We start from the raw sequence: 19,011 nt of genomic DNA, 5'->3' as shown, positions 1-19,011 counted from the left end.
TGAAAGTTGTAAATCAATCAGAATTTCTGACCATCTACCACTAGTTGTTAGTAGTAGGGCTTTATTTTGGCCTTGTATAATGCACTGTAGGGCTAGTCAGAACATCTGTCTTTGAATTCTTGGACCTATCTTCTGTTTTTTGTAAGTTGTACATTCTTGGGGAGGGTACCATGCAATACATGGGGAGTATACATATGATAATTGTTAGGAAGTATACCTATGATAATTGTTATATGACCTATAATTGCACATACATGTTAATGATAGGAATGGTGGTGGTGACAAGCTATTGAGTTATGCAATGCCTACATATTACATGCCAGACACTGTGTTGAACACTAGACATAGATCACTTAATCTACATAGCAAACTGATTGATAGATACTGGGAATGCCGTATTTCCCAAATGAGAGGATGCCATTGCTCAGCAAATGTGCTTGTCAGTACTGCATTGGTGGTATGGATTAAGAGTAGATACTGACTTACTTTCTTTCCAAAAGAATTATTTTCTCTCTCCCTCTTAGTTGCTGGTGTTCAGACTTCTCTGCTTTAAATATGTGTATAGCACCCTCATCTCATTAACTGTAATTAGGACACTAATGGCAGTGAAGCAGATGGGCCCAGGCAGCTCACCATTACTTATCCCTGAGGAATGTTTCCAGATCATTCTAGTCCTCATCTGGCAATATTTGGCTCTTTTGACTTCTAAATTGTACAGAAGGCAAGAATCATCACATTTCAGCTCTGTTATTTCTTTATTACCTAAGATGTGAAAGGTACAATGTATAGCTTTCCAGGGGTGGAGAAGAAAAGTATACCATAGTTCTCTGCTAAGCATACCTTGAAAAAGAAGTTCATTTTTACTTTGCCTGTTTTGCTTTCCTTTTTAAAGAAATCATTGACAATACTGGGGTTTGAATGAAGGACTTCAAATTTGCTACTTGAAACATCCCCCCCAGCCTGGTTTTACTGTATTTTTGCCTTAGTGAATTTTCACTTTAATGAATTCTTTTAAGATCTCATATTTTTGCCCAGGATCTGTATGTAGTCTTCCTATCTGTCTTCTATGTAGCTGGGACTACAGACATGAGTTTCAATGCTCAGCTTTTTGTTGTTGTTGAACAGAAATTTTGCTAACTTTTTGTTCAGGCTGCCCTCAAACTGCAACCTTCCCATTTTCTGTCTCCTGAGTAGCTATTCCCCCTCTTGCCTGTTTTGTTTCTTATATGGTAATGTTCTGTTCTCCTCCCTGTTGGCTGCCCATTATCACCTAACTCTTTGGTATGCCCATTTGTTTCCAGAAAACAGCTAAAGCTTTGCCAGAAACACACCAACCCAGACTTCTGCAGGTTGTGTTACTTTATTCCCTCAGTTCATTCATTCATTCATAAACTGAAAATAAACCTTAACAAAATACTAATTAGGAGCCATTTTATGTGTTTGCCACTGAGGTAGAACAGTGAAGAAAATGAGTCCTAGCTACTATCAAGGAACTGTGGAGGCAAATAGATTAGCTGACACTCTAGTCCTACTTTGAAGGCTAAACTTCTGGTGGTCTAAACTCATGATCACAAAACATTTCATTTACATCTCATTCTCCTCCAGAGATAGGGCCTTATTGAATCAAGTATTCCAGAGTCAACCTTGTGTAGACTAAATACTGGAATCTAAATACTGGAACAAGTCAGTAGAATAGAATGAGCATAGAATATCTGGCCAGAACTTATGTAGACCCAGATCTGTTACTCACTGGCAGGCTAAGTCACTTCACTCCTCTGCCTTCTTTTGTTTATCTGGAAATGAGACTAATAAAAATCTCTATGTGATAAGCATGTTGGGAGAATTAAATAAGATACTACCGCTGTTATTCAGAATCCCTTTATACTGCTATACTTAATAGTATGTGAAATTATTGGTTTTCTATTTCTATGTTGTTTATGTATCATCCCCCACAAATGGAAACTTTCTTAAGACAGAAACTTTATCTTACTTGTTGACTGGTGACTTGTCTGTCATCAGTGTAATGGTGCCTGGCTTCTGGCAATGTGGCAGCTATCTAATACAGAGAGTGTGTGTGTGTGTGTGTGCGTGTGTGTGTGCGCGTGCGCGCATGTGTTTGCCAATACTGGAGCCTGAACTCAGAGCACAGGCACTGTCCTTTAACTTTTACACTGAATGCTAACACTCTACCACTTGAGCTACAGCTGCACTTTTACCTTTTTCAAGGTTAATTGGAGGTAAGAGTCTTACAGACCTTCCTGCCTTGGGCTGGCTTTGAACCGTGACCCTTATACTTTTCAGCCTCCTGATTAGCTAGGATTACAGGTGTGAGCCACTGTCTCTTGGCTCTGAACACATCTTTATTGATATAATGGATGATGATGAATGCGCAGACATTTTTGAACTTACAAAATGTTGTATGCATTGTTTCCATGGCTGGTAAAATTTCCAGGTTAAAGATTCTTTAATCAAACAATAACAAAAGATAGTTCAATATAGTAGGAAAAGTTCAAATTACAATCTTATTTCTTTTAACCCAGTCTACATTAAAGAGGTTATTTAACCTCCTCAAGCTTTTGCTGACTCATTTTGCCTCACAGATCTCATGAGATAAAAATATGTGAATATGCTATGTGTTTGTAGTGCCCTACAAATACAAATTTTAGGAGATGAAAAAGCTGGCACTCAAGAAACAAGGTTACTGAAACCAAGCATTGGTGGCTCATACTTGTAATCCTAGCCACTTAGGAGGCTGAGATGGGGAGAATCATGGTTTGAGGCCATCCAAGGTAGAAAAATTTGTAAGACTCTTCTAAACCCATAGCTGGGTACAGTGGTGCATACCTGTTATCCTAAGCTAAAGGAAATGCCGTGATTGGGAGGATCATTTTTCCAGTTCAGCTAGGCAGAAAAGTCTTAAGAGACTGTCTCCATGGAGAGAAGTTGGACATGGTAACCCCTATCATCCCATCAATGATGTAGCTCAAGCATGCTCAGATGGGAAGTAGGACCCTAACCCAAAAATAACTTGCAAATTTGTATGTTCTTCCCCCACGATATAACCCCTGTTGTCACTATATTTGATTCCAGTATCCTGCATATTATATATACATTCTTCTAATTTGGGAAGGGAAAGGGGAATAACAAAATTCTGAAATAAGGTACAGGTTGACCCATTGTAACAATGAGATACACAAGACACTATGTTGAAAACGAACTTTACAGCTTTCGGGGCAGGGGGGGAGTTGAGGAGGTGGCCAGGGAAAGGATGGTAGGGGAAAAGCAAAGGAGTAGGAGGAGGTAATAATGCTCCATAAGAAATGTACTCATTACCTTACTCATGTAACTGTAGCCCCTCTGTACCGTATTTTTACAACGATATATATATATATATATATATATATATATATATATATATATATATATATATATTAATTTAAAAAACCAACAAAACAGGAGTGGAGGGTGGAGGTATGGTTCGAGTGGTGGGGTGCCCAGTCTACAAATGTTTACCTCTGAATTAAAACCCCAGTACTGTGAAATAAAAACAAGAAGAATGTAAAGAAAACAAGGTTGTGGGCACAAAGACATGCAAAGGGTTGGTGTAAGAATTCAAAATGGAAATCTCAGGCTTCCATTTCTCAATCTAGTATACTAAGGTAAATTCTAGAAAAGAAGCAATGAAAAGAAGTAGGTATTGGCTAGAGTTAAGAGGAATTGGAGTCTTTCTGGGGGCTGCAGTTTGTCACCTCATTCATACTGGCATAAAGGAAAGAAGAAGATGCCATGACAAGTACCTAATGATCATTTTGCAGAATGAAAAGATGTGTTTCATCAAATTAAGCAGTTTAACAATGATGACTTTCACTGCATCACTTTACCTAGCTCAAAAAGATGCCAAGAAAGATAAATTTTCAGGAGAAATGGGTTAGGTAAAAATAAAGAATGTGCCAGGAGCCAGTGGCTCATGGCTGTAAGCCTTGCTACTCGGGAGGCTGAGATCTGAGGATCACGGTTCAAAGCCAGCCAAGGCAGGAAAGTCCACGAGACTCTTATCTCCATTTAACCACCAGAAAAGCAGAAGTGGCACTGTGGCTCAAAATGGTAGAGCACTAGCCTTGCATTCAAGCCCAGAGTTCAAACCCCATGACCAACAAAATAATAGTAATAATAAAGAAAGTGGTTGCAATTGGAATTAGCTATAAGGAAGAACATCTAAGTATTGAGCCCTGGATATTGTGAAACCTTTTGCACTTGTAGAAAAAACAAATACTGTTATTTGTCTGATATAATTTAAGAATGCTCCAATTTAGGGTTCAAGTTGCTTGGGAAGTAAGGTAACTTTTCAAATTCTGTTTTGTGGCTTCAGTGAGTGAAGGACAAGGAAAAATGAAAAGAGATCTGAAAAGGAACTTTCCAGATAGTGTCTATACATGAATCAGTGAAGGCCACATGGTGGATGGGAAGAAGAAATGTGCATAGACTATTTGTGATTACAAACACCATCAGTTCTTTGAAAGTAGACTGCACAAGTAGGGGTGTGATCATATTCTGTCTAGGGAATGCATACTTAGGAATGGCTTCATGAACTAAACAGTGACTACTTGCATTGAGTCCTAAATTATGACCTGTACATGTGGCAAAAGATATAGATGGTTGGAGGCAGAGTGAAGAAACTCAAAATGTAGGGAGTCACAGTGGGACTAGACTGGAGACTGCAGCAGATAATATGGGAAAGGGAATGCAGGAGGGAGGTGTAAAACTAGAAATAAACATTTAAAATGTTCCTGTTGATTAAGTGGTTGATACATGCATAATGATAGGTGGGTTGCATTGAGGAAGCATATTACATGAATTCTACAATAGGTCAGGTTTTCCACATTGAGTTATTATGATTGCTGTAACAAAATATAGTCTGACCATTAAAAACATACTACAATTATTATCTAATAATTAATCTTGAATTCAGAAAAATTAAATCCTATTTTGTGCTTATGTATAAAATTTCAGGACCTCAGTGCTCCCTTTTATAAAATGATGAAGATATATATATAGCTCATTCACTTGGTGTAAAGATTAATATATAATGTATAATAGAGAAGTTGGGAAACATAAGCAGCCATTACCAGCTGTAATTATTGTGCTATATGTTGTAATATATATTGGGGTGAAATGGAGTCTGCCAAAGGTCCATTCACCACAATCACAATTAGTCTTTTATTAAGGATGACACATTTTTTCCAAGTTTCCAGTTAATATTTGCCTTTGTTTTGGTCCTAGACAAGGCCTCACTGGACATCAGTTTATAGAATCAGCTTGTTGATGAGTAACACAATGGGACTGTTTTCCTGGCTACTGGAGGGCCTCTGGGCCAATGTGAATTATCTAACCTTGGTTTCCTGGTTGTAGATTGAGCTTGGAATCTCATCAGCATTTCATTGCTACCCAAGTTGTGTCTGCTCAGATGTGCTATCTTCCTTCTTTGGGTTTCTAAAGCCCACAGACACTTGTCTGACATTTTTCACATTTCTTAAAGCTATATCATCTGTATTTTCTCTATCTCAAAGTCACAAAAGGACTTTAAAGACAGACTGTTTTCCCAAGTTTGGGTAATGGAGTTTATAGTGTCTGCTCTTTTCTGCCTTACACAGTACTATTTGACATACAAGTCAGCATGAAGATTGTAAAGTTCACTGAAATAAAATTCAAATACCCTAGATTGTAATTTCGAGGGGAAATTAGGATAGTTAGGGGAAATTATCATTTCTTTTGAGTGTGCCAGGCTTTTTCCCATGTATTGTCTACTGTTCTTGTTACAGTATCTCTTTGAGCCTGAAATAATATACTCCTCATTTTATAGTTGGAAAAAAAAAGAAAGCGGGAAGATTGGGACAATTGGGCCCAACATTACATAATCAGTAGTAGTAGGATTAGAACTCAGGTCTCTCTGTCCTTAGGAGACTTTGCTTTTTTCCTCTTTGGATGATACAGCTTACTAGAAAATGCAAACTTCATTCACCTCACTCTTTTAGCACTTGGTCTGAATATGTATCTTCAGAGCTGACTGAGGATAAGAAACAAGACTATTTGTATGTTTGTTCCTTTGGTAATTCTAAGTGTTAATTTTTTCAAGTAATAGAGTTGGACCAGAATTAATGAAGCATGTTTTGATGTTTGTTCTATTGTTCAATTCTTTCAGCGACTTTTGAAAGGATTTTGGAATAGAGTTGACTGATAAAAGTTTTTATAGACATTTTTTTCAATTTGCCTGTTTCTGAATCCAAGCTCAGAGAATGTAATAAGAAAAATAGGGCTAGAAATATTATTCTACAACAGAATCCTGGCATAGGAATCATAATACCTGGTTCTAATGTTGGTCCTGCTTCTGAATAATTTTCTCCTGCCTGGTCCTTTGACTTTCTCTGGAGCTGAAATTTTACCCTGGAAAATGTAAGGGCAGAATAAGCCATTGAGTTACAACCCTACGAAACATTAAATCATTTGAGTAACTTCTAAATAAATGGATGCCCAATCACCACAGAAGTTCAATTAAGTCAAAATAGGGAAAATAGAGTCCCTTGTGACTTCATTATGGAGCCTAAAATGAAATCTACTGGATTAGATGATCTTTTCAAGGGCTTCTCAGTTCTGACAGTCAATAGGGGCAATGTTATATACATGGTGAAGATAGGGAGGTATTCAGATCCTGGCTCTGCTACTTACTAGTTGGGCAATCTTGAAACCATCACAAATGTTTCTATATCTTTGAGTCCTTCATTTGGTAAGTAGACATATACTATGTACCCCTATACTAAGAGTTGTGGAGATTAAGGACTTTTACCAGTGTCTAGAAAATAGTCTTTAGTAAATAGTCTCTTTAGTATCAAAGGATCAAATGCAGGATATGAGGATACTAGTGGTACAGTAAGATTTAACATGTAAATTGAAACTAAGTTATTTTCTTTTAATATCCTGTTTCCTTGACAATGGATTCCGGAAACAGAATGTAGAAACAGCTCTTGCCTTAAGATTTGATGACACTACAGGAAACAATCTGGCTAATTCTTCCATAGCTTATTGGCTGTGATGGCTAGCATGCTATTGGAAAATTTTTGGCACATAGGAGATAGCAGATGTGGCTTGGGAAATGAAAGGGTTGACAATAATAATGGTTTGTCTGTTTAGCTCCATTTCTAAGAATGATACCATGAGTAAAGAACAGATTTGTCGTGTTGATTAGATACTGATTTAAGAAAAGCTCTTGTGATCACCCTACCAACTGTCTTGGTGTGCTTGTCAGTGATAAAATACTTTGAAAAATGGAAACCACCAGTAAGACTATAACTGCCTAATGCATAGAGAGAAATAATTTTTCTAAATTATGTTTGTATGTTGTACAAAGCAGTTACTGTGTACCAAGTTTGAGGATTTACTATGATATAAACATCACCATCTGATATCTAAATTCTAGATTAAATATTTGGCAAGCATTAAAATGTCTAGCTTTATAAAAAAATAGGGTTCCAGGGCTGGAAAGGTGGCTCAGTGGTAGAGTGTTTGCCTTGCATGCATGAGGCCCTGGGTTCGATTCCTCAGCTCCACATAAGCAGAAAAAGCTGGAAGTGACACTGTGGCTCAAGTGGTAGAGTGCTAGCCTTGAGCACCAAAACCCAGAGTTCAGGCCCCACAACCGACCAAAAAAAAAAAAAAAAAAAAGGGTTCCATACATGAGGAAAATTCTCCACTAATACCTGCAGGCAAAACAAATTTCCTCTTTCAACAGTAATCACCAATTTGGCCCTCTTTTCAGCATTTCTGTTGCCATACTTCCCATTAATTAATTTTGTGCTTGGCTTATCCCTAAAAGAGCTTAAGGAAGTTCCCTGAGAGCAGAGACAATGTCTTCCTCATCTTTACATACCTATCATTTACTGATTTGTCTCTTTATAAAGAAAGAATTTTTGAATGAAAGAATTACTGGATGAATAAATGAATGAAGTCTGTGTTTTTTTTTTCTTTCCTGAAAAGGGTTACTGAATATATTGGGGGGTTGCTGTGTTTTCTATCACATAAACTACAATATGACTTGAAAGATTACAAGAGTGACAAAGACTTTCTTACATCCACCATTTCATAAAAGCAATAAAAATGCTAGTCAAGGTATTTTTTAACTCAATGATTTCAGAACTCTGGAAAGGAAATAAAGATTTACAAAAATATAAGAAGCATTTCTTTAAGAAAAACTACTTTAAGTTCTGTGTTCATAATGGAAATAATTAGAAATCAGTAACAGAAGGAGTTTTACATATTAGGGAAATTTATAGCTGCAAAATGCCAATATTAACAACAAAGACAGAAGATCTCAAATAAGTAACTAATTATCCACCATAGGAAGCTAGACAAAGAATGGCAAATTAAAACAAAGAAAGCAGGAAGAAAAAGATTAATAAAGATCAAAATTAAAATAATTAAAAGACTAAAGAATAAAATCAGTGAAATAAATTGTTTCTTTGCAAAGATCAACCAACTTAACAAACCTCTAGTCAGGCTGAATTAGAAAAGAAGAGAAAGGATTTAAATTACTGAAGTGAACAATGAAAGTGGAAAATTCAATTCTTACCACAGAAAAAAGTTTCTGAAAGACTAAAAGGTAATACTATGATTGACTCTATGCCAAAGAATTAGGTAACCTGGAAGAAGTGGAAAAATAAAGATTCAAACTAAACTGATTCGTGAATAAAGAGAAAATCTGAATTGTCTCAGGACAGTAATGAAAGTGGATTAGTAAGCCTCCAACAAAAGTCCAGATCCAAACACCTCCACCAGTAAACTATATAAAATGTTAAAAAAAAAAAAAAAAAAGATTTACTAGCAATCCTTCAGAAATTATCCCCCAAAATAGAAGGGGCAAGAACACTTTCTAACTAATTCTAGGAGCTCAATATTATTCTGACACCAAAACCTAAGGCATCTGTCTCATAAAAAGAAAAATACAGGCCAATATAACTTTTGCACTTAGGTATTTTTTAAGCTCAACAAAATTCAAAGTATTATAAACAGTAGCCAAGAAGTATTTATCACAGTGCTTTAAGGGTGGTCCAAGTGGGATTTACTCAGGAATCAAAGTTCAACATCTAAAAGTTTGTTAATTGATACACTATGTTAAGAGTAAGGAATCAGATAAAGGAAAAACATATGATAAAAATCCAACACCAATTTACGATTAAGCATTCGGAAAACTAGGCTTGGGAGAGAATTTCCCTAACCTGGTGGACATCTATAAAAAGAGCTAGCATCATACTTAGCAATGAATGGCTGAGATCTTTCCCTGTAATATCAGGAACACACAGGTGACTTTCCTCAGCATTTATGCTCACCATTGTATTGGGGCTTCTAGGAAGGGAACGAGGCAAGTAAAAGAAATGAAAGTCATCCATACTGAAAGGAAATTCTTTTAAAAAGGATCTTTATAGATGATATGCTCATACTTCAGCTAATTTTAAAGAATCTACAACAAACCATTAGAAGTAATAAAAATGAGTTTAGCAAGGTTGCAGAATACAAAACCAACGTGCAGAATTCAGTTGTTTTGTATACACTGGCAGTGAGTAATCTGAAAACAGAATTAAGAAAGTACTACATATCACCAAAATGCCAGAACACTTCAAATACATTAAACTAAAGAAGTGCAAGGCTAATTCACTGAAAGCTCTTAAAAACATTATAGAAAGATTTCCAATCCAGATAAGTAAAATTATCACCCCGTTTTCATATGTTAGGCGACTTAATACTGTTAATTAAGATGGCAATACTTCCCAAAAACTAAAGGAAATGTCAGTGAAAACATTGGCTCAAGAGAGTAGGGAAAGCATGGGTAGAAGGAAGGGTGGACCCAAACAAAGCACAACAGAATGAAACTAATTTGTAAAACTGTGTTAATAATGATAGTTGTAGAACTCCTAGCTGACTTCTTAACAGAAATGAAAAACTTGACCCTGAAATTTCTATTGAGATACAAAGAACCTAGAAGAGGCAAAACAATCTTCAGAGAGAACAAAGTTAGTGGATTCAAGTTTTCTAACTGCAGACCTTACTAAAAAGCTACAGTAATCAAGAATGTGTGGTGTTGGCACAAAAGGGGAACATAGATAAAATGGAATACAATAGAGAATCCCAAAATAAACTCATTTATGGTCAATTGATTTTCAGCAATATTGTCCAAATCATTCAACAAAGAAAGTAGCATTTCAACAAATTATGCTGGAACAATTGAATAGCCAAGTGCAAATAAATGAATTTAGACCACTTCTCACCTACACAAAAATAATTTCAAATGATAGATCAAAGAATTAAGGCTAAGCCAATGAATCTTGGTTAAACACCTGTAGAAAACTAAATCTAGATCTCCATATATCATCCTGCACCAACTCCAAATGGATCAAAGACCTTGGAGTCAAAGCAAACACTCTGAATACATTACAGGGAGGAATAGGAGAAACTCTAGGGCTCCTTGGCACAGGCCGAAATTTTCTTAATAAAGACCCAGAAACACAACAAATCAAAGAAAGTTTGGACAAATGGGATTGCATGAAATTGCAGAGCTTCTGCATGGCAAGCAAGATCAACAGAAAGCCCACAGACTGGGAGAAGATCATCTTTAGCCATATAACAGACAAGGGTCTCATATCTAAAATATGCTTAGAACTCAAAAATTAAATCCCCTAACAACAAATCCTGAAAGAAACATCTGCCCGATTAATAAGTGGGCTAAAGACTTAAAAAGAGACTTCTCTGAAGAGGAAATAAGAATGGCCAATAGACACATGAAAAAATGCTCAACTTCTATAGCCACAAACGAAATGCAAATCAAAACAACATTGAGATTCTACCTCACCCCAGTTAGAATGTCTATAATCAAGAAATCTAATAACAACATATTCTGGAGGTGATGTGGCCAAAAGGGAAATCTACTGCATTCTTGGTGGGAATGTAAATTTGTTCAACCACTTTGGAAGGCAATATAGAGGTTCCTCAAAAGACTCCACATGGAACTCCCCTATGACCCAGCAATCCCACTTTTAGGATTTACCCAAAGATCACAAAAAAAGGCCATACTAAAGCTACCAGCACAACTATGTTTATTGCACCATTATTTACTATAGCTAAGATATGGAACCAACTCAGATGCCCCTCAGTAAATGAATGGATCAAGAAAATTATATATATATATAATATATATATAACATATATATATTATATATATATTATATATATAATATATTATATATTATATATATATATGAATTCTATGCCTCCATCAGAAAGAATGACATTGCTCCATTTGTTAGGAAATGGAAAAACTTGGAAAAAATTATATTAAGTAATCCAGAATCAAAGAAACATAGGTCCCCTGTTGTCACTGTATTTGATTCCAGTGTCCTGCATCTTGTATATACATTTTTCTAATTTTGGGAGGGGAAAGGAAATAAAATGCTGAAATAAGGATACAGGATGACCCATAGTAACAATGAGATGTACAAGACCATATGTAGAAAATGAACTTTTTTGTCTTTTTTACTGTAGTTGTTCTGATAGCTGTCCTTTTATTACACTACTTTAATTGTCGTGGGGCCTGAACTCTGGGCCTGGGAGCTGTCCCTCAGCCCTTCAACTCAAGGTTAGTGCTCTACCACTTGAGCCACAGTGCCACTTCTGGCTTTTTTCTTTTTGCTTATGTGGTGCTGAGGAATTGAACCCAGGGCCTCAGGCATGCAAGGCAATTGCTCTACCACTGAGCCACCTTCCCAGCCCCCAAGGCTTGAAATTTTTATGTTTTGTTCCCTACTATACTTATTCAGGATCTAGAAGGGTGCCTGCTATGTATAAAGGGCCTAGTGATTTAAAAAAAGAATGTATAGCCAGTGACCACATCTGTAATCCTAGCTACTCATGAGTCTGAGATCTGAGGATCATGGATTGAAGCCAGAGCGGGCAGAAAAGTCCATGAGACCCATGATCTCCAATTAAACAGCAAAATACTAGGAGTGGAGGTATGGCTTAATTGGTAGAGAGCCAGCCTAGAGTGAATAAGCTAAGGAAGAGTGAGAAGCCTTGAGTTCAAGCCCCAGTACCAGCATACAAAAACGTATAAATACACATGAATCTTGCTTTAGTTCAGTGCTTTCAGCTGCCACTCAAGAGTTCACCAGTCTATTCTGTTTGGAGTTTATTATTCTCTTGCATTGCTGATTTAAAAAATAAGTTCCTAATAACATATTGCTTGCTTTCACTTATTTTTGAACTTTTTTCATAGAATTATAAGTATGTTAGATGTAATACAAAACATTACCATGAACGATCCATAGGTTTTCTCACTTGTTTGTCATTGCTGAATTATATTTTATTGAATGAATATTCCATAATTTATATTTCCTATACTCATCAGTGGACATTTACCATTTCTGCTTTTATGAACAACTGCTATTAACATTTCTACATATGGTACACATATATATGAGTTCGTTTCTCTAGGTTGGAATTTTCTTTTCTAATTCAAATGGTTAATCCATGACTCAAAAACCTCAGAATGCCTTTTGCCCACACTAAGTCAGGGTTAATGAGAGTGCTGCTCAAAATATTGAAAAGAGGCTGAATGGAGAAATGGAAAAAGGAAAACAGGAGGTAGAGGAGAGGAGAGGGAAGAGGAAGAAGGAAAAAGAGAGACATGAAAGCTTATCCAATGAGACCCAGAATTTCCTCAGACCACTAGACAGAATTAATTGTAATCTGGGAACCTGTAGCTCACACCTCATACTTGCAATCCTAGTTAGTCAGGAGGCTAAGATCTGAGGATCAAGGTTCAAAGCCAGACTGCGTAAGAGAGTCTATGCATCTCTTGTCAACAATTAACTGCCCCCAATCTGGAAGTGGAGTTATGTTAGAAGTGTTAGAAGACAAGCCTTGAGTGAAAAAGCTATGGGACAGTCTCTAAGTAAAACAAAACTTTTAATTAGTAAAAGTCAATTTGATTAAGGTATATTTGTATAAGGTATATGGGTCACATATTTGATTATAATATTTACAATAATTTTGCTGCACAAAAATTTTCATAGAGGTCATAATTTATATTTCTTTAACATTTAAATATATATTTACCATGAAATGTATCCTTATAACAAAATTTTACTGCACGATACTATTTTGTATAGGTATAATGTGCAGAGCAGATTTCTAGAACCCATTCATCTTGCTTAACTGAAACTTTATATCCAATTAAACATCAACTAGCCAATCCTATTTTTTCAAAGCCCTTTATCAAAGGACTTCTTATTTACTACAAGCATCCATTTTGTATATCTGCTATTTATTTTGTAACTATGTGATAATTATCATCATTATCATCATTATCTTTTTCAAACATATCTTTTTTGCCTTTTGAAAAATTTCCCTGTCTTTGAGGTGCTTCCTCATCATGCAGCAATCTGCACATTATTTGCTGTGTCATTTTACAATTTTGGCCTTCCTGTCTTACATCTGAATTAGATGATGACTTGCTGAGAGGAAAGAACATATCTTGATCATCACTATATCCTGTAGAATCTAGGACTAGATGGCAGGAATTCAGCTCAATGAAACTACCTAATCTCAACCTTCAAACTCATAACAAAATTTCTCTGTGGTCAAGAAACAAAGAACCTGCATTTTGGAGTTAGACATACTCAGGATGCAATCCTGGCATTGCAGTTTACCAAGGTGTGTAGTCGTAGACAAGTTTACTTAAATTATTCTCAGCATCAATTTTCTATTCTGCAATAAATATTGGACACCAGGCAGGATTGCTGTGAAAATTGAATGATATCTAGATTGCCTAAATACCTGTCCTTCAGATTTTATGTGTACTATTTGCGTTCTTCTTAAAAAGCCAAAAAAGATGGAACAAAACTTGTGAATTTTTGGCTGCTACTGCTTCAGGACTGAGGATGGGACACAAATTGCAAGGAAATGACTGAAGAGCGAGACTCTTCACATTTGGCTGAATTGTATAGTTCCTTTCCTGTGAAATGTATGGCCCTAATAGCCTTGATTTAATGGACCGATTTTGCTGGCTTTCTAGTTAGGGAAAGAAGGGGAAAGGCCTATCAGAGGGGGCAGTGAGACAAGCCATCATAGCCTGCCTCCAAGTTTACCTATCATCAGAACATTCTGAGTGCTTTCTCTTGAACTTGGGAGTGATAACTTGGCTTTTGGAGATAAAATACTTGTAAAGCCTTGTCTAAGTGAAAGCTTTCTTTGCTCTTGAACTTTAAGAGCAGTTTTCTTTGATGCATTTTTGGATTCTGGGAACTATGCTTAGCATGATAAATCAAAGAGCCATAGAAAGTAAAGGTGAGTACTAGAAACTTCTATAGGTACAGAAACTGTTTGGCTTGGAGTCAGCCCATCCTGGGCTTATTCTCACTCCGTCTAGTTTATTTATTCAATGGATATGCTAATGAGAAAATATTCTTGTCTCATTGAGTTATTTTGGGGTGCTAATATCACCCAACACAGCAAATAGGCTCTCATCTGGTCTTATTCATTTCCCTTGATAAAGAAGTAATCATAAGTGCAGAGTTTGCATTCCTTTGAGTGTGTGAGCAATTTTCATCTGTATGACTTTTGTTTATGCTAAAAGTTGACCTTTGGTTAGAAAGAGCCATGTTACATTTGTTCCAAATTGAATTAATTACTTTGAGATATTAAGAATTACCATTCCATGAAGGTTTTCAAATTGGCATTCTGGCTTTTCTCCTTTTCATCCACTTAGAGAATTTATTCACCTATCTCCTGAGAAAATACATAGTTATATTAGATACTTTCTGAAGTACCATTCATGGCCTAGGAAACTATGAGCCCAAGTGTTTGGATAACAGCCCCCAAAATGTCCCACATAACTGTGGTAAGGTGACGGAGGTAGTCCCACATCATTTTATTATTCTGAAAAAATGTTATCTTACTGCCATGTTAATTTAGATACCTTAACCCTATTCTTTATTTCATAGAGACAAGGTCCAGGCCATTGGCTAATTGTACATAACTTCTGTAATCACTGGATGGTATCCAAAAATCTTTCTGTTCACACCATAAGAAGAAGTCCCAGGAAATAGTTTTATGTGGACTCACCTAAGCAATGAATTATAATGGATGCATAGCTATTCCCAAAGTCCATAAAATTCTGCTTGCTTATTTCTGCTATACACTGACATATGTTACTTGTTGTTGTTGTTGTTTGTGTGTGTGTGTGTGTGTGTCTTTCCAGTTTGGAGAGTGCCCGGGACCATGTTTTGCCCATCGATTACTACTTTCCACCTCAGAAGACCTGCCTGATCTGTGGAGATGAAGCTTCTGGCTGTCACTATGGAGCTCTCACTTGTGGCAGCTGCAAAGTCTTCTTTAAAAGAGCTGCTGAAGGTAAACAACTTCTATGTTCACTTCTCTATCACTTTCTCTTTCACCTCTCAGAGAAAGATGTCATTTCAGGGCCAAATGTTCATCCCAAGGTCAGCGGCATTGGCAGTGCCTTCTAAATGACCTAACAAACATAAGGAAGCAAATTTTCATACATGTCAGTCTCCCGCCTTTGACTTGCCTTGGTTATACAGGCAATGTAGGCAATGAAGATGGTCCCAGCTGGTGTTTGGTGTTTGGTGGATTCTAAGAAGAAAAGAAGAATTAATGATTTGAAAAATTTAATTTCCTACCTTTTTGTTTTCCGCTGTGCTGTCCAGTGAGGGAAAAATATTGTGCCTATTAGAGAGGTTAGAAATGGAGAAACCCCAACTGAGTCCCCAGGCTGTTCTCTTTGGTGAATACAAGACTGTTCCTTAGCAAAGGTTTTCTGGCCTCAGCCCCAGAAAGGAAGTGTTCTCACTGTTCAGCAAATCATCAGTCTCTGCACCTGCTCCCTCCTGATACTGCTGCTGCCGTGGGACCTCTCTTTGCATTAATAGCTCCTAGGCAGGTTAAGAGTCTTGGAGGAGCAGCACATTTATTCTCCTCTCCAGAAAGCTACCCTCAGGGGCTCCCCATTGGTCCTTAGTCTTAAGCAAAGTAGTATTTGCTACCTGCCTAAGTGGGCTGAAGCCTCAGCCCTTTAGTCATATTTAGCATAGACTCATCCATAGGTGCTAGCCCCAGAGATGTACAACCTATATCCTCTAGCAGGATCTCAGCATTTCGAGACCTCATATATTCTAGTGATTCCTTCCTTCTGAGCTGAATCACCCTAGACTTAAGCCTCCTATTCATCTACTTCACTTCCCTTCCTGTACTACTGTTTCCTTTTCAAAGGGACACTGGTGAGCAGAACCTAGATAAGAAGCTGTGGGGATGCTTTGGGAATAGACTGAGTTGTTTAACTTCTCACCCCCACTTCTCTCTTACAAAGGATGCACTTGCTGTCATGTATGGGCCTTTATTCTATTATGTTTCAGCTAGGAAGAGTTAAGCTCTAAGTAAAACCAAAACAGAGGGCTCTACCCTTAAATAAGGGCTATAAACTCTGAGAAAAGTCTGGAAAGATGGTATTTAGGTCACACCTTTCACGGGGAATGTACACTTACTCACCAGAGGATGACATAGCACTGGTAACCTCTTGACATTGAGGGTGAAAAGTAGAATGTGGGTGCCCTTTCACTGATCTCCTCATTAAAAGCCAATCATAGCAATGATGTTACTGAAATCTTTTTTTATCTTTTTTTAAAATTTTTATTTTATTGTAAAGATGCTGTACAGAGTGGTTACTGTTACATGAGTAAGGTAATGAGTACATTTCTTGTCGAACATTGTTACCCCCTCCTTTGTTTTTCTACTATCCGATGTTACTGAAATCTTACACTGCAGGTTTTACCGATGGCTCCAAGTAACCCATTACTGCAATTTATGCTAGAATAGTATGCAGTTCAGGACACCAGTGTCTAGTCCTAAACAGCATAAAAACAGCCTGAGAAGATGGGTCCCATCTCTATAGCACACACCTGAAATCTCAGCTACTTGGGAGGCAAAAATCAAGGATTGCACAGTTCAAGCCCAGCCACAGCAAAAAGGTAAAAACACCCTATCTCAATAAATAAGCTTGGCAGGACTGATAGGTGTCTGTAATCCTAGCTAGATGCATAGGTAGAAGGATTTTAGTCCAAAGCTGGCCTATGTCAAATATGTGAGAGCTCATCTGAAAAAATAATGAAAGTAAAAGGCCTGGCTTTATTATTCAAATGGTAAAATGTTAAGTGTTTCCCTAACAAGCATGAAGTCTTTAGTTTTCAAACTCCGGAACTGCTAAAGGGGTAAATGAAAGAAAAGAAAGAGCTTGAAAGCAGTGCCTTTCCTCCCTAGGAAAGGATGACTGTAAGAAAAGGAAATAATGGAATGTCTAGATCACCACAACTTCCCATTAATCCTCTCCTGCCTCCACAAACTCTGTCACCTAACAGAGACTTCCTCTAGAAGGGGAGTAATTCTAAGCAACCATCTAGAGCTAGTGTGTCAGCAAGCCCGGCACCAGGGTAGTAGCTATATCAGATGAGAAATTAGTTGAAGTGACCAAGTTAGCAAACAAATTCAATAGCCACATAGATTAGATTAGATTTGATGCTGACTCTGGGTTTATAAATCTGGGTCACCAAACTGTTTTCAGAAAATATGGTAAATGATCAACTGTATCATGAAAGGGAACACTTTGCTGTCATGTTATACATTCAGCAGGGAGCTCTTTGTGGAAGTTAAGAGCTGAAAGAAAGTGGGCAGAAAGACAGCTGGCAGTGTTGCCTGGGAGATGGGAGGAAATAAGGAAGTGGGGTAGAGGGATCACCCAACATACAGATCACTGAGAAATCCAACAAGGTTTCAAAATGCTTCCAGTTCTAGAGCCACTTAAGTTAGGAAAATGCTAATACATATTTTCTTTGAGAAAATGACCCTTAGTGAGCTCATGGGACCAAAACTACCAACGGAGACCTTACAAAGCCATGGAGAAGAAATCTGAATTTCTTGGTTACTTTGGAATATGTATCCCAGATTGTAGTTTTGAGCCCTTTGAAAGACAGTGGAAAGGTGGTTTTGGCGGGGCGGGGGCGGGGGGGGGGGGGGGGGGGGGGGGGGGGGGGAGAGGGAGGAGGGAGGGGTCGGGCGGTGGAGGTGGGGCGGAAACACTATTGGTGTTTCTGTCTTTTCCCATGAGTGAATCCAGGTAGCTTGAGTTTACTGCTGCCTTATTACCCCAAAAGAACAATTACCAACTTGGGTCTTTTCTAATTTTTACAGCATATCTTTTCCCTCAGATTAAAAAAATTATTATGTTTTAAGTAGTTTTACAAAAGAAGTACCATTTAACAAAGCAGTTTATGACTGCAATGCATCTTGATCAGTCACCTCCTTCACCATTCTCACTCTTCTACCCAACCCTTCCCTCACTTTTCTTAATTTTATGGTAGCATCAATTAGATATCCAAAGGAGTTTCATGTTTAACGTTCCCATATATGCATACAATGAACCTAGACAGAGTCAATCCCTCCCTCCCTCTTTCACATCCTCCATACCCTTTAACCAAACCAGTCTCAACAAGCTTTATTGTTCCATTTCCACACATGTATATAAAGTTTTTTTTTTTTTTTTTTTTTTACCATATTCACCTTTCTCCCTCTCCATTTGCACTCCTCCCTCACACTAGTACCTACCCCTCCCCCACCCCGCCCCGGGCCTGTTTTACATTCCTGGCATTCATTTTTTGTGGATGCTAATTGTTCAAAGAGGTTTCACCAGGTATCTCACAGGTGTATATACACAGCACCTTAATCAGATTAACTCTCTCATTTACTCTCTTCCCCACCGCCCCCAATTATTCAACAGTTTTAGTTTCATTTTCCTATCTTCATTCACAGATGCAATTCATTTTGGTATGGTTAATGTTCTAACATTCTCTTTTTTTCTCCTGTCTTTAATCCCCTCAATTTTATTTTATGGCCCAAATGGCC

General features: G+C 37.4%; 1 protein-coding gene across 1 annotated transcript in view; it reads left to right on the top strand.

Annotated features, from left to right (window-relative positions):
* Ar (androgen receptor) overlaps positions 1-19,011 on the top strand; it is a 174,237-nt gene that overhangs the window by 83,038 nt on the left and 72,188 nt on the right. Inside the window, exon 2 of the mRNA XM_042694946.1 lies at positions 15,299-15,450. Coding sequence (XP_042550880.1) covers positions 15,299-15,450 — 152 coding nt within the window. The remainder of the gene's footprint in view (positions 1-15,298; positions 15,451-19,011) is intronic.

This window comes from Dipodomys spectabilis, unplaced genomic scaffold (assembly GCF_019054845.1).
Source record: "Dipodomys spectabilis isolate Male_0828 unplaced genomic scaffold, ASM1905484v1 ptg000176l, whole genome shotgun sequence".
NCBI classification, from domain to species: domain Eukaryota; kingdom Metazoa; phylum Chordata; class Mammalia; order Rodentia; family Heteromyidae; genus Dipodomys; species Dipodomys spectabilis.
Note: the sequence above shows the minus strand (reverse complement) of the source record. Positions and strands in the feature narration are given on the sequence as shown.